Source organism: Taudactylus pleione, unplaced genomic scaffold, assembly GCF_031769625.1.
Source record: "Taudactylus pleione unplaced genomic scaffold, aTauple2 ptg000386l, whole genome shotgun sequence".
NCBI classification, from domain to species: Eukaryota; Metazoa; Chordata; class Amphibia; order Anura; family Myobatrachidae; genus Taudactylus; species Taudactylus pleione.
Genome location: NW_028284787.1, coordinates 4,663,383 through 4,679,357, shown reverse-complemented (window position 1 = coordinate 4,679,357; position 15,975 = coordinate 4,663,383). Strand labels below are relative to the sequence as shown.

At 41.4% G+C, this 15,975-nt stretch overlaps 1 protein-coding gene across 4 annotated transcripts in view; it reads left to right on the top strand.

Annotated features, from left to right (window-relative positions):
• Positions 1-15,635, top strand: part of CUNH7orf57 (chromosome unknown C7orf57 homolog) — a 47,555-nt gene extending 31,920 nt beyond the window's left edge. For 2 of the 4 annotated variants that reach the window (XM_088445633.1, XM_088445632.1), the window contains exons 3-8: positions 3,519-3,710; positions 4,504-4,609; positions 5,698-5,860; positions 9,082-9,203; positions 11,855-11,976; positions 15,421-15,635. In XM_088445633.1, the coding sequence (XP_088301759.1) occupies positions 3,519-3,710; positions 4,504-4,609; positions 5,698-5,860; positions 9,082-9,203; positions 11,855-11,976; positions 15,421-15,431 (716 nt within the window). In that variant the 3' untranslated portion in view covers positions 15,432-15,635. The remainder of the gene's footprint in view (positions 1-3,518; positions 3,711-4,503; positions 4,610-5,697; positions 5,861-9,081; positions 9,204-11,854; positions 11,977-15,420) is intronic. The other 2 variants (XM_088445635.1, XM_088445634.1) reach the window with 1 other exon arrangement.
• Positions 15,636-15,975: the final 340 nt, after the last annotated feature.

Sequence of the window (15,975 nt, the reverse complement as noted above, 5' to 3'; positions counted from 1 at the left end):
TGTACCAGTCAGGGGTTGCATAGGAGGCCGGGGAAGTTTTGTTAAGTGCAGTTGTCATTGGTTGTGGCTGCCAGAATTCCAGCCTGAACGAGGTAAGCCCGGGGCGCCCTTAGCGTTGGCCACTGTTGGGTAAGTTTAGGGAGCGTAGTGGGGTTAGGGTTAGATTTGGAGGGAGGTTAGAGCTAGGTTTAGGGTGCAATAAGAGGGGGTTAGGCATCCCCAGGGGGAAGTTGGGCACCACTAAAGGAGGGTTGGTGGGGGGAGAGGGATAGGGATGGGGTACTTACCTGCCCTGTCGGGCACCTTCTCCCTTCGCGCTGCCAGCGTTGGGATATGAATCGGTGGCTATTCAGCCGGAACTTCATACCGATTCTGTCTCAATTGTGTAGGAGAGTGGGTACTGGCATGGCTAACGTAATGGGCTCTAAAACTATTAATAGTAGTAATCATCAGGTTCTCTAATGATTATGTTCAGGAGGGCACAGCAGCATGTAACGGGGACGATGATTTGGGGCAAGCCATAGACCGAGAGTTGGATAGTTGAAAGGGCAACAATGTTTGGCAGCAGAGCATAATAATGCAATGCTCCTGTGTAACTGATGTGGGAGGCTTGTGGTGTCAGGTGCTCTTTTATATGAAAATCATATATCCATCTTGTCAATAATGAGCTGAACAAGCAGCATTTCAGAGCCTCTTTGTGCCATTTTCTACATCCTTATTAATATGTGCATTATTATATTATAAATATCTTCTAACCTGAATAATAGGGAGCTTCTAAAGTACAGTAAGTAAATTTATACCTAAGCAAATAAATCTACCCTACTATCGAGAGGCCACAACGTAAGGGAATACTTGCAAAAGGGAAATGCTTTCCCCAGCCAGAAGCGGTTTAGTGTGGGAATGTTATATTTTCCAGCTATATATAACCTATTTTGTACACTATTATTCTTACAGACATGTTTAAACAGCTTGTTATATACTGTGTTTCCATTTTACTGCTTGATCCTAACCTTTTTACGTCTGATCACATCTTCATTTCTTGCCTCATAGTGCACATACTGTATACTGAAACTGGGAATATAAATGCATAGTCTGGTCTACTAACACCACTCAGTTATGGTGCACACTCCACCCATTTCTGTATCTGAGACTGTCCTACCTTAATTGCTAATCTTGGTTATGGTCCAGTGGGGGAATTAGGGTTAGGCACCCCCTGGGATGGTTAGGGGAAGGTGGGGTTAAGGTTAGGCACTCCCCCGGGAGACTTGCGGCTGGTGGTATTTAATTGAAATATGACCTCATTTTACCATACACAATTGTAAAAGATCATTCAGCAGGTTATGTGACTGACCGCAATAATCCTATCATTTACACACTATTTGATTGTCCAGACCAATTTGTATTCACAGTACAGGTATTGCCTTTTTATTATTTTTTTGCTTCCTTCATATACAACTTTAAAATATTATCTATTAAATGATGAACTAATTAGTCTGCCATTAGACCTTTTACAGTATCTGCATTTGGTTTTTGTTTCATTACCTTGTGTGGGGATCTCTGTTGGTTGCCATTGCACCTCTAGTTGCTAATCTACAATTTAATCTGGGATACTGCATTCAATTAAATACTTTGTTACATTATTTGTTGGGCCAGGACCTACTTCAGTTTGTTCTGGCTTTTGAACTGTGACATTACACCTATAAATTAGGCAATTTTAAAACTTTCCATAGTCTTAAAATTCATGGTTTGTAATATGGAATGTCTGCACATTTGAGCTCTGTGGAAGTAGTGTGCTTTTTCTAGAAGAGCTTATGAAGAAAAGGGGGAATAAAATATCTATCTTTTCATTTGGGTTCCTATGCTATCTGAACCATAACACATTCACACTGGTCCACTGCATGAATCCCATAGGCAATCAGATTGTCAAATATGTAATAATGTGACTGCCACAAGCATCATTAATTGCCATGACAACTGTTCCTGCATGTTCACACTCCATTGAGCCCATGATTGTGTGGTCTAAAATGTTGATTCATTTCACTGTACAGGCTGGATCATTAGTCATTGGATGCATGTCCTGACACTGTAGAGTAAGCTACTCTTCTGCAGTTCCTAATGAACACAGTCTGAGTAATAATCTTATGAATAAGTTGTAATTTTGTGGTCGTGTGTGTAGGAAGCAGCAGGCAATCAGAATTTAAATGACCCTGCCCCATAACTCTCAAGTGAGTAACTTGCAACAAGGAAATTATATCGGGAGAAGACAGATTGTGAAATTTAACTTTTATAGGGTTGTGACCAAAAATCTGCCAGTCTGGAGGCCCATACACTAGGCAATTAAATTCAACGATAACTACATCGTAATCGTTTGCAAGTCATTCACTAAAATGTGTAAAACTACCAGCAATGCGCGCTCCCGCTGGTCGTTTTAGACATCCATCATCTGGCAAACATGCTGGACAACCTGACGATAACGTCAGGTCGAGCATGTTAGCAGATTGTTCCTACACTGAACGACTGCTCGTTCATTGTAGGCACATCAGACTGACAAACGACTGCACGATTACAATGTCGTAATTGTACAGTCTTTTGCCTGTCTTTTAGTGGATGTGCAGCATAAGAGGCATATAGCTGCACTTACTAGCGCAATGAGGGAACTCGCAGCTAATAGGATTGACCCCTTAAGTTGGGTACACACTATAATACCGTTTTTACACCGAAATTCCGGGTCTGACCCAGAGATGGAACGGAGTTCCAACCCGGATCAGACCCGGAATTTCCCCAGCGCCGACCCAGGATATTCCCGAGTCGGCGCCGTTCACACTAGAGCCGGGTCTGCATAGACCCGGCTTTTCCAGCATTTAAGTGGACGCTTGGAGATGACGCCATCTCCAAGTTCCACTGAAACTGGACCAATCGGCCCGGCATGCGGCGCGCTCCAGGACATCATGACCCAGAGCGCGCTGTTCACATTGCAAGGTTTCACTGGTTACACCCGTGTTAAACCCTGCAAGTAACCTGGGTTGGATTGTCTGGTCACTTGACCCGGCGATTCAACCCTCACCCCTTTTACACCAAGGAGCTACCGGGGTTAACCCTGCAATAACCCAGGTTTTAGCTGTGGTGTAAAAAGGGAATTGGATATATCGTACCGTCGGGGATCAGAACGATATTGTGCGGATCGTTTAGTGTGTACCCCAATCATGTGTGCACAAGGTTCGTTCATTGCATCGTCCCATCTGCTGTGCAGCACAGCAGATGGAACGATGTGGTGAACGACTCCATGCTGCTATATGTGGTATGTAACGATATATTGCATGGTCATACACCAGATTGTACATTGTGTACTGCCAGCACAATATATTGCTACATTGTGTCGTCGCTGAGCACACACATCTAGTGTGTAACCTGCTTTAGTGTTCCATGGGAAAATCCATAATTGGCAGTGAGACACAAACCACTTGCTGGTGTGAATTATCGTTACACAATGACAGCGTGTTATATTTAAATATTTGCAGATTGGTTTCACCATGCACCTTTGAAACAAACTGAGAAGACTAGCAAGGATAATCTTCCTCCTACATCACAAATTCCAGGTTTGAGCGATCTAGCAGAACCTCATAATGAGTTAATGAATGAGAGCCGTAGACAATGGATTAAGGATACAGATTCTGATTATGTCAAACTGGCCAAGCAAGGAGGCAGACCAGGTAAAGATGTGTGTAAAAGCTGATTTAATAACTTGGTAGAACAAGCAATTATGGATTAGAATGCTGAAATCTGATATTTATTTGGTTACTAAGGGTTTATACTCTTCTTTGCACCGTGTTATTAAATAAGCTATTTTTAGATAGAGATATATATATATATATATCTCTATCTCTATCTCTATTTTTTTCTTGTCCTAATTATACCCCTTTTACACTTGCTTCAATAACCCGGGATATTGCACGTGAACGCGCAGCAACCTGGGTTACTGTGCAGTGTGAAAGGGCCAGGTTGAAATAAGCCGGGTTGAGTGACCAGGAATTTGAACCCTGGTCATGAGAAGGGTTGAATGAGTGTTCAAATTTGTTCGTGATGCAGTGTGAACTGGTAACCAGGGCTGATGCGACACAGGTCCCGCTCTCTGTATAAGAGCCAGCACTTGGAGAGGAGATCATCTCAAAGCACTGGCTCATCACATGGTGCCGAATTCGTCATCAACCCAGCATTAGTGCCGGGTCGGGCCACCCGTCCGTATGGAGTCGCATCCGGGATGGGCGCGTGAACATGACGGGTGCGACCCGGCAGTCAGATGGAAAAGCAGTACTAGTGATTGTGCCACAAAGGTCTGTCTTACTACATATTGCAGTGTAAGGTCAGACACTAGTGTCCACTTTGAATGGGTTTATTTAGTATAAAATACTAATTTGCAGGTACAGAAGAAAACCTGATGTAAACTGTGTGACCCATTTATTATGCTCTAGCCATAACTGTTTTTTTTTTTTTTTTTTTTTTTAGATTTATTGAAACCAATGACAACTGCACTTAACAAAGCTTCACCGGCCTCCTATGCAACCCCTGACTGGTACACTCATGAAGATGCAATTCAATCAGAACCAACTGCGTAAGCTGATTTTATCTATTAAATGGCATCATAATATATCAAATCCTACCCATGGTTTTCCAAATATATATATTTGTGATGTTAACTTGAAATTCCTACTTTTTAATTCCCATACTCCCATAGGGTCGTAGCACTAATTACAGCTTAAGAAGAAATAATCATTTCATCTGTACTGATTGATTAGAGTTAAGTGTAAACTCTTCAGTCACGCAACATCGCTGTACCTCAGAAGTAGTGGATTTAAAGGGTTTTGCATGTGAAAGACTAACAAGTCACCCATTCTTTAATATAGCAGATTACTAGAAAGGCAGTTGTAATTGAAATACCATGGTATTCAGTTGCTTCTACATGACATGATAATTGGGGGGAGATGTTTTAAACCTTGGAGAGATGAAGTACCAGCCAGTCAGCTTCTAATGCTATTTTACAGGCTGTTTGAAAAAATGTCAAGAGCTGATTGGTTTGTACATTTCTTTCCTCACTTTAGCTCTCTCCAAGATTTGATACATACAGTTGTGTCCTCATACATGTGCAGAATGGGTCTGCGAGTATGCTTGAAAACTGTTAGCAGATTGTCAGTGTTTGACAGTCTGCTGCTGTTTGGGGGCGGCGACTGCATCAGTTTCCCGTAACTGGGGCGGGAGGGAGGCCAGGATCTCCGTCGGGTGACAGATTTCCTGGCCTCTTCATCTAAACTGCGGCTGCGGGACCCTATGGGTCACCGCAGCCGGCCGCTGGTACGCAGATTAACCGATGCTGAATAACGCAGCTCGGTTAAGTAATGCACAGGGTGGCGTGATGCCTCCTGTGCATTACCAGATCTACAAAGGATCTCAACTGCATATAATGCTGCACTAAACATATTGGATGAGGGGATTACCTATGCTGTAAGGGAGAGTTCGTTATTAGTACAAATCACTTTTTAGAATGTGGGGGGGGGGAGGTTACATACATACTTTAGGCTATGAATAAGAAGAAATGAGCAGGTGTTTGAAAAGGAACAGAATGCTGTTTAAGTCACTCTCTATAAGAGTAATACTTCATGTTTCAGAGTAAATTGACTAAATCTTTATTATTTACCACATCAGTGCACCATTGAGAAATGTCCCAGACTACATGATTCATGAAGAATATGATACAGAGCAAAGTGACCAGAAATATGAGGGAAAAAGGGGTCCGTTTGACTTTGACCAAAAGACCGTATGGCAGCGTGACTCAGAGGATCATGAAAACGGGAACATTGACAAAAAGGTAATGGGGTTTACTTTGTTATTTAATAGCTCAAAATTTAAATTAACACAAATATCCTTCGCAATGACACATGTAGACAAACATTTTTATTGATAATACTTCTGTTGGGTAGTGTTAAAGGAAAACCATAAACCTACAAAGAGTATTCAAGATTGGTAACTTTATTAGTGTTCATCTGTAGAGCAACTGGATGTAGCGGAATTGCGGCAAGGGATGTAACATAGGTGTCGAAATAATGATGCCTATGTTAATCCCGACGCCAGCCCGAACGAAGGTAAGTCCGGGGCGCCCTTTGCGTTAGTTGCGGGGGGAGAGGGTTAGTGTTAGGTTTGGGGGGGGAGATTAGGGTTAGGCACCCCTAGGAGGGAAGGTTAGGCAAAGGCACCACTGGGGGAGGTTAGGTTTAGGCACCCCCCCCCCTTCGGGAGGGTTTGGGGAGGTTTGGGTTAGGCACTAAGGGAGGGTTAGGGGGGACAGGGGAGGGTTAGTATACTTTCCTACCCCTGTCAGGATCTCCTCATGTCGGGCATCCGCTGTCGGGATTTCAATCCCATTCCAGAGAGACTGTAGGGCCTGAGTCCTACATACTTCAAATGCAACTCATTCATTTTGTGATAGGAAATGGAATGCTAATGAGACTATATGCACTACCTAATTTGTACACACCTGCCATTGACATTAATGCTCTTCAGGTACAGACTGCGCACAGTACAAAGAAACGAAGATTGACATAAGACTAAATGTGAAGGGGCTTATTCTGAGTCAAATGTTGCTGCCACCTCTATAGTCTGTCTTGTCATAGTTGCGTCTGTGACTTTGCTAATGCTAGGAAGAGCCCTCCTGGTGTACATCTGTGTGTCTGAATGTGCAAAGAATGTGATGCCCGCTTGTTTATCTTTAAATGCATCCATCAGTCGCACCATAGAAACTTGCACCAGCCCCATGCTAGCTAGAGTTCTCTGTCTGAGTATGGCCTCCAGTAAGTGATTAAGCACCCGATTTCGCAACCAGTTATGAGACCTGCCCATAAAACAATGCATCTACCTGTCTTAATAGCCACCTCCCAATATATTTCTGATTATGGGACACATGCGCTGTGCAACTTTTTAGCTACTTGGATGCATGTGCAGATGGATAACGTTGACTACTAGTTCAAATATCTCAGACTCCGGCCCAAAAGTGTCCGGTCCACCCCTGGAATTATTTATGTATAGATAATATGCGCACACACAGATGGATATATCTATTTCTTATATTATCTTGTGGAAATTGGGGATATTGCAACCCATCAGGCCTGCAAGCCACTTTAAGTAATATATTTAATATTTTTATAATATGTCTCCCACAATCACATGGTTTTGCAGTCAATAATCCCGAAATACAATTCCTGGGGTGTTTGCTGTTATCCAAGTCCACCCATAAACCTGTATTTACAGATATTCTGTATTCACTCGCAGTAGAACAGCCTGGGCATCTGTGGTTTGACTAAAGTTACATTTTGTTAGTGTTTTTCCTTCTGTATGGAGACTTTTGAACACCCCTGTATGTGTAAAATGTGACATACAAAATGCGGTGAGCATTTAAATCTCACATAGTGGAAACATGATTTGCTGAGCTGCTAAAATAAAACGTGTTGAAGCATAAAAATGTAATCCTAACTTTACAATTTCAACTGCAGCCTTAATTGGTTTAGAAGAGATGGAAAATCCCAAATTATCCATAATGATCTACACCAATGGTTCTCAAACTCTGTCCTCAGGATCCCACACAGGTCACGTTTTCCAGGTCACCTAGCAGGTGCACGGGTGTATTCATTACTTACTGACACATTTTAAAAGAAACACAGGTGGCGCTAATCATTTAACTTGTGATGCTGTGAGGAGATAGGGAAAACATGCACTGTTTGGGGTCCTGAGGACAGAGTTTGGGAACCTGTGATCTACACTGAACTTTGTAAAGTTGTAATTGCCTTTTAATTCAATATAACCATCCATAGCACTTTGTTTTGTCTTATTATAAGACTTGAAAAACAATATTTTGATTATGGAGGTACACCAGTCTACAGAGCCCTCCTGATCGCGCTCTGTCATAGCGAGACTCTCTAGCGCCGAGCTTTTTTAATTACACCTGCATTCACTGTGTGAATATCTGCATGCAAAACGCTACGTTAGTGTTACAGCTGCTGACACTGTAACATAGTATTTAGCATGCAGATACACCTGGAGTCACTCACAGAACCTATGCATGCTGGATATCATTTTAATCAGCAGAAGCTGATTGTGCTAACTATTTGCATCGCTGTGTGAATAAGACTCATTTGAAGGCAAAAAGTCGCATAAGACATTCAGCGCTACCAAGGCACACGGAGCTCCCGCGTTATGCGACTTGTAGCTCATATAGGATAGATGGATGTGGACACATCTGTACTTGTTGCAAAAGATGCGCCTGCTAACATGAGTATTTACTAAAATCCGCATTTAAAATATGGTTGTAGTATATTTCCGACTATATTCGCATTGCGAATTTAGGAAATATTACAGGAATTTAAAAAAAAAAAAATCCCTTTTCGGGGAATGCGTCCCGGCCGTCTGTATTTTAACTACATCACGCACACAGGTGTACTTTTTGACATGGCCAGGGCACACCCTTTTCTCACACAGCTACTCTACGAAGATCCAGTTTGCATCTTCTCTCCTAAGAATTTATCATATTCATTTTACAGTTCTATCATTTCCTTGCACTGGTTTTTCTTCCATTTGTAAATATTTCCTAGACCCGTTAAGGTGGCCATACACTGACAGATAACTGGTATTGCATCTGTCAGGCATGCTGGAAGACCAGTAAATGGTGCTTGGTTGTGGCTATACACAGGAACATATATATATATATATAACTAGTGCAGGGTGTGTAGTGCATACGGGCCCCTGGGTCCAAGGGGGCTCACACCGTCCGCCCTGCACCAATATATTCCAGAGTGCTGTGTCAGTGGTAGCAACGCTGTACAAATCTCTGACAAAATGGCGCAATGGGCATTTCCCAGCGCAGTAGGGAAATATCCAGGAAAATGGGTGCCACGTCATGAGCAGTAGACTCCATCCTAAGCTTCGTCTTATACTATGTTTTTGTTATAATTGGAAAGCATCTTCTCCTTTTTTCGACAAAAAAAAGCCAGAAACCAAGAGATGAAAAATTAAGTAACAATTGTGTTTCCTTTCACATAGGTGAAGCTACCAGCGATAAATCCAAAATTGAATGATGACAATGGGGTTGCTTCTGGAAAAGGTCCTCCTCTCTCGGAAGCCAAAAAGGACCGACTTGGGAAAAAATGCATTTTCCCCCCAATGTGAGTATTTGATCTGGTCCTAATCACAGTGGCTATTGGAAATTATTTTCACAACAGATGCTATAAGTGGAGCAATTTACTATGGCTAAACTCAACCAAGAAAAGAACACAACTACTGATTATGCATTTTTGTAAAGTACAGTACGTATGTGTATCTGTCAAAGTGTGAGTTGACTGAAATGAGTGGGCAATTGTTTGGAATGGTATGCATTATGCGATGCATTTAAAGTGGACTATACATCAACCATATGGTTTGTGAAACAGAACCTGGATTGAATACTTGTTAGATTACTTGTCTGTTGTTTCTTCTCCTTCCTAGACCTTTCCTCTGTATGAATATGTAATTTTCTTTAATACATTTACAAAGTAGGCACTATATCTTAAGTATCAGTCTATTTTTCTTTGATTTTGTACAAAAACAATATTAAAACCTCCTACTATTAAAATAGGTTATTTTGAGAGTTTGATAATAAAATAATGTATTCTCTTGGAGGCAATATTGTATACAACTGCAGAATACAGAAATAATTAGCTGGTATTACTAATGTACATGGAGGGTTTTGTGGTAACCTATGTGAAGGGCTCTGAGATGCCATCATGAACTGCATCACCCAGGAGGTTGGTGTTTCTCAATTTAAAAAAAAAAAATGAAATAAAAATTATCAATATTTCTAAACACCTTTTTTGAAACCGATATGAAAATATTCAGTGATGATCTTTACAATTTTCCTATGAGCATTTGTAGGTGATCTTCCAGTGTGGAAATAAAAAGGAAGAAATTGTGAACTTCCTGTTAGTGTAATAAAAAGATGTGGAAAGGAATATAAAGGGGATCACAACAGTTGCTATATGTTAACCATAAGGCCTAATAGGCCAATTTGTTTACTTTTGTAAAGCCGCAAGGTAGAATTGTTAGTCGCTTTAAAAAGGATTTTACGATTGGTGGCGCATAAGATAAGTAGTCATTAGTGGAGAAGTAGGATGATGTGCATAGCTAATGCAGGGTTGGAAAGGTGTGGGTTTTTTTTAATTTCCTATTTTTATTGAAGGAAAAATTGAATCCTGCTTATAATAAAACTGTGAAAACATTGCTGTGTATTAGAAACCTTGAGCAACCATGTTTTAATGCTTTCTAACATTAACAATCCACAGTTATTCTGGCTTTCTTATGATGAAATAAAAAAATCCAGTCATCTCAGTAGCACTGAATTTTAAATAAAAATGAAGGAGACTAAACAATCAGGTGTTTCTCTGTGTATTGCCTCTTTAATGTGTTGGAGTTGTTTACCCTTTAAGATTGAGAATGTTTGCTGTGGTTTATTCCTGTCCTATAGGATTGTTAGGGGAGGCGTTTGTGGAGTCTTAAGGTGCATACACACTAGACTGTGCTCACAGTGTGATATTGTGAGCGATTTTCTCTTGAACTTTCCCTGGCACTCCAGGTCATATGGTGCTAAAGTGTCCAATCTGGCCAAAGATCTATCGTGCATCCTTAATAATTTCTAGTGCGTCGTGTTTGAGATTGGCAGATCTTGCCTGCTGTAGGAAAGATCTGAAGATCGATGTACGCGCATCATGGATCGTGAGGGGACACATGATTTAGACCTATATTACACAATTTGTCGCTCTGTGTCTGAATCGGGTGAATCGTGAAAAATTTTGCCTAGTGTGTAAGCACCTTAAGTTGATGCTAGACAGATTTAGTACCTCTCTGATCTGGTTCACCCTTCCACCCTCGCTATTCTGGTGTTTGAATTTACTGTATTGGTTCAGCTCACTCAAATTAAGAACACATGCAACACGAATGTGGAATAATACCAGGGGGATTCCAGTTTATAAAAGACTTGTTTTAAGAAATCACGGTGCTGTGCTTGTAGTCACAGCATAATAAAAAAATTAAATAAATACAGGTGTGTTTGTGTGTGTGTGTGTGTGTGTGTGTCTGTGTATATATATTTTTTTGGTTGGGCTACGGGATGCCGGCAGTCAGAATACGGACAACAGCATCCTGACAGAATTAGGTAAATATCCTACCCCTAACCCACCTGTCCCGCAACCTAAATCGGGAGTCTGGATCCAGGATTCTGACATCTGTATTCTGACTACTGGCATTTCGACCACCGGGATGCTGACTTACACCAGCCAACCCTGCTGCAAAGTATTTCTGACAACATACCGTATATACTCGAGTATAAGTCGACCCGAATATAAGCCGAGGTACCTACTTTTACCACAAAAAAAACTGGGAAAACTTATTGACTCGAGTATAAGCCTAGGGTGGGGAAATGCAGCAGCTGGTTGTGCCCCAGTAGTAATTCCCCCTGGTTGTGCCCCCAAACTCTGTCCTCAGGACCCCACACAGGTCCCATTGTCCAGGTTTCTCAGCAGCTGCACAGGTGTATTCATTACTGGCTGACACAGTTTAAAAGATTCACAGGTGGAGCTAATTGTTTCACTTGTGAATCTGTGATGAGACCTGGAAAACATGCACTGTGTGGGGTCCTGAGGACCGAGTTTGAGAACCTGTGCTGTAAAGGTTTGGATAAAACTGAAAGAATTACAACTTTTAAACTAAGATCCACTCTTTAGATCTTGTTAGAAAACACCAATATTTTTTTAACATATGTTTTTCTTTCTTAATTACACTGGAGGCCAGGGAATAAAAATGAGTCTGTTAATTTTGGCAAGTTACTCAGCAACGGATATGGTGATGATTGGTTGCGTCAACAAGGCGAGCAAGACAAGAAGCCTCCACAGAAGGCTATGGTGAAAGGTAATATTGCACATACTGTAATGCAAGGTTTTCCTACTACTTGAAGTGTGTGTCTTGAGAGCCTAAACACAATATTTGACTGCTTGTACTAGTTAAAAATGCAAGCCAGAAATTTCCAAAAAGCGACACTATGTTAAAGTTTAGTTTAGGGTGGAATATCATGATTAAAACACTGTCCCATCCATAAGACTACTCACCTAAAGTAGAGTATAGAATAGAAAATCACAAGTACAAGTTATGTGTAATCTTAATTGCTGTACTCAAGTATTCTAATTATCATACTCCTATCATATCAATTTATGGGGGAGAGAGAAAATGGGGAAGTTTCCCATAGCTAGCAAACTACTTGTAACTAACTTTTCTAGGCGAGTATATAATAAACTCGAAGGAAGGAAGAAAAGTATTCTTTCGATGTAATCACTTTATGAAGTGATATTTGATAAAATATAACTTAAATTATCTATTAATTGCAAATTTCTAAAATCCTAAAGTGATATACAGAAGATCATGTAAAATCCAGAAACAGTCTGTAAAGAGGGGTATAATTACCTATATTTAATCTATGAATTTGTATATCAACTCTGTGGGTTTAATACTTTATATTCATTTGTATATATGATTGCTAGGACTCTGGGCCTGATTCAGAGCCGGACGCTATTGCGAACGGTTGTTCAGAAAAAGGGGCTATTTAAATTTAGCGCTCGCTCTTTGCGGTCGTCTGACGCCTCTATGTCTGAGCGAGCGAACGAAACATGCGCTCGCTATTTTGAAAAGACTCCCCCTGGCCGTTCGCATTATACGCCATCTCCGCTATTTTAGATTAATCAAGTACATCGAAAGGCGTCTGAACTGCTCGCAGTGCTTGTGGTAGGTTTTACTTCCCGCAATCACTGCGAGCAGTTCAGGCTAAAAGACAACCAAGTGACGTGGTCAATGACACTCCCTTACTAATTATGCACACCCATTAAACGCCCGTTTTGACCGTTTGGCACGCCTGCGTTCGGATCTCCACTCCCCATTTTCAAGCACCTTCCCCTGTTACCACCTACAAACGCCTCATTCTGTCACTCAAATTAGCAGGCCCTCGCTGTTTTGCTAGCGCACGATTTCCGACCGCAATGACTAGTTGGCGCATGCGCATGACGACCCATACGCATGCGCAGATGTGCGAACATCGCTCGGAGTGAGCGGCCGCTTACGAGCGGCTCTGAATCAGGCCCTCTGTTCACAATAACTAAAGGCCCCCATGCATTGTGCAATATAGCAGCCGATCTGACGGATTGGAACGATATCGCTGCTATATCGTTCAGTGTGTGGGTATGATATTGGCCAGAGCGCGCTCCCATGGGATCGTACATCACTCATCTAGATATTGCTGCATGCCCAGTTGATCTGGGGGAGCGATGTACGATCACATGCAGCGCTATGCGGGTGGGGGGGGATGCTGGCATATCGGGCGGTCTGCTACCAGATCGCTCCATGTGTGGGGACCCTCCGATATGTCAGGCATCGCATCGCAGGGTGCATATCGCACAGTGTATGGGAGCCTTAAGGCAGAAGTATTTACAACAAAAGTAACTATTACACTGGATAAGCTGCAATATAGCCACAATACAGTGCATCCGGAAAGTGTTCACAGCGCTTCATTTTGTTATGTTAAAGCCTTATTCCAAAATGGAAAATTAATTTTTGTCCTCAAAATTCTACACACAATGCCCCATAATGACAATGTGTACCTTTTTTGCAAATTTACATGTACATAAGTATTCACAGCCTTTGCCATGAAGCTCAAAATTGAGCTCACATGCATCGGGTTTCCACTGATCATCCTTGAGATGTCCCTAGAGCTTCATTGGAGTCCACCTGTGGTAAATTCAGTTGTTTGGACATGATCTTGAAAGGCATACACCTTTCTGTATAAGGTCCCACACTTGACAGTGCATGTCAAAGCGCAAACCAAGAATGAAGTCCAAGGAATTGTCTGTAGACCTCCGAGACAGGATTGTCTCGAGGCACAAATCTGGGGAAGGATACAGAAAAATATCTGCTGCTTTGAAGGTCCCAATGAGCACAGTGGCCTCCATCATCCGTAAATGGAAGAAGTTTGGAACCACCAGGACTCTTCCTAGAGTTGGCCGGCCATCTAAACTAAGTGATCGTTGGAGGGCCCTAGTCAGGGAAATGACCAAGATCCCAATGGCCACTCTGTCAGAGCTACAGCATTCCTCTGTGGAGAGAGGAGAACCATCTCTGCAGCAATCCACCAATCAGGCCTATATATTAGAGTGACCAGACGGAAGCCACTCCTTAGTAAAAAGCACATGGCAGCCCGCCTGGAGTTATCCAAATTGCACCTGAAGGACTCTCTGACCATGAGAAACAAAATTCTCTGGTCTGAGACAAAGATTGAACTCTTTGGCGTCAATGCCAGGCATTATGTTTGGAGGAAACCAGGCACCACTCATCACCAGACCAATACCATCCCTACAGTGAAGCATGGTGATGGCAGCATCATGCTGTGGGGATGTTTTTCAGCGGCAGGAACTGGGAGACTAGTCAGGATAGAGGGAATGATGAATGCAGCAATGTACAGAGACATCCTGGATGAAAACCTGCTCTTGACCTCAGACTGGGGTGACAGTTCATCTTTCAGCAGGACAATGACCCTAAGCACACAGCCAAGATATCAAAGGAGTGGCTTCAGGACAACTCTGTGAATGTCCTTGAGTGGCCCAGACTTGAATCCGATTGAACATCTCTGGAGATATCTGAAAATGGCTGTGCACTGACTCCTCCCATCCAACCTGATTTGAGTTTGAGAGGTGCTGCAAAGAGGAATGGGCAAAAGTGCCCAAAGATAGGTGTGCCAACCTTGTGGCATCATATTAAAAAACAACCTGAGGCTCTAATTGCTGCCAAAGGTGCATCAACAAAGTATTGAGCAAAGGCTGTGACTAAAGATTTTTGCAAATTTAATTAAAAAAAAAAAAAAAAAAAAACCTTAATACCCCATAATGACAACGTGTAATAAGTTATGTACATGTGATTTTTTTTTTTTGTGTAGAATTTTGAGGCCAAAAAAATTTATTCCAGTTTGGAATAAGGCTGTAACATAACAAAATGTGGAAAAAGTGAAGCGCTATGAATACTTTCTGGATGCACTGTAGACAGGATATTTTATATATATATATATATTAGAAGACAGCCAAAATACATTGGCCAGGGAGGTCCTGCTATAATTGTATAAGGTAACAGATAACACAATAACCATCTTGTCATATCTGATTTCCACCAAGGGCAACTTTATTTTTTAAGGGTAGAATAATCCTGCTGCATGTTTGGATCTATTTAGCTCATTTTGATTTTTATTTGCATTTCATCTTCAACAATGCTCAGTATTTCCTCTTCACACCGGTTACTACTTTTTTGCTTTTTGTTTTTCAGGTTCAAATTAAAAGAAGTTAATTTATGGATCAAAGTAGCAGCTTCCACATTGGATTGTTACAAAAACCACAAATTGCACTTTTTGAAACTTTATTAATAAATATGAATTTCCTTTTGGTACGGTAAAGGCAAAAACATATTCTAGTGATTAATTGTTTTGAAATAATTCTGGTTCAGGTGGCCTTGTATTTAAATAAAAATAAAATGTGCTTTTAGTACTAAATGTGATTTTTTGCATGTTATTGTATGTCACTTGTGTGCTGTACAATATGCATGTTTAAATGTTTGTATGTAAGAATAGAAGGGGTCTTGAAGGATCAAAATAGCTGTGTGTATGATGTGTCTTGCAGCAGGATTCCACTACAAGTCATAAAACTAACATATAAATTGTTACATTTTAGTTGCAAGCAGGAGTGTTGCTAGTTGTGCTGTTGCCATAGGTTGAAAATGAAACTGTACCTTTCTCATCTCATAAACAAATTGCTGTTGTCCTTTTTGTATAGGGAGGGGGGCTTGGACTGCACATCCTAATTTTAAACATAATAGGAGGTGCTG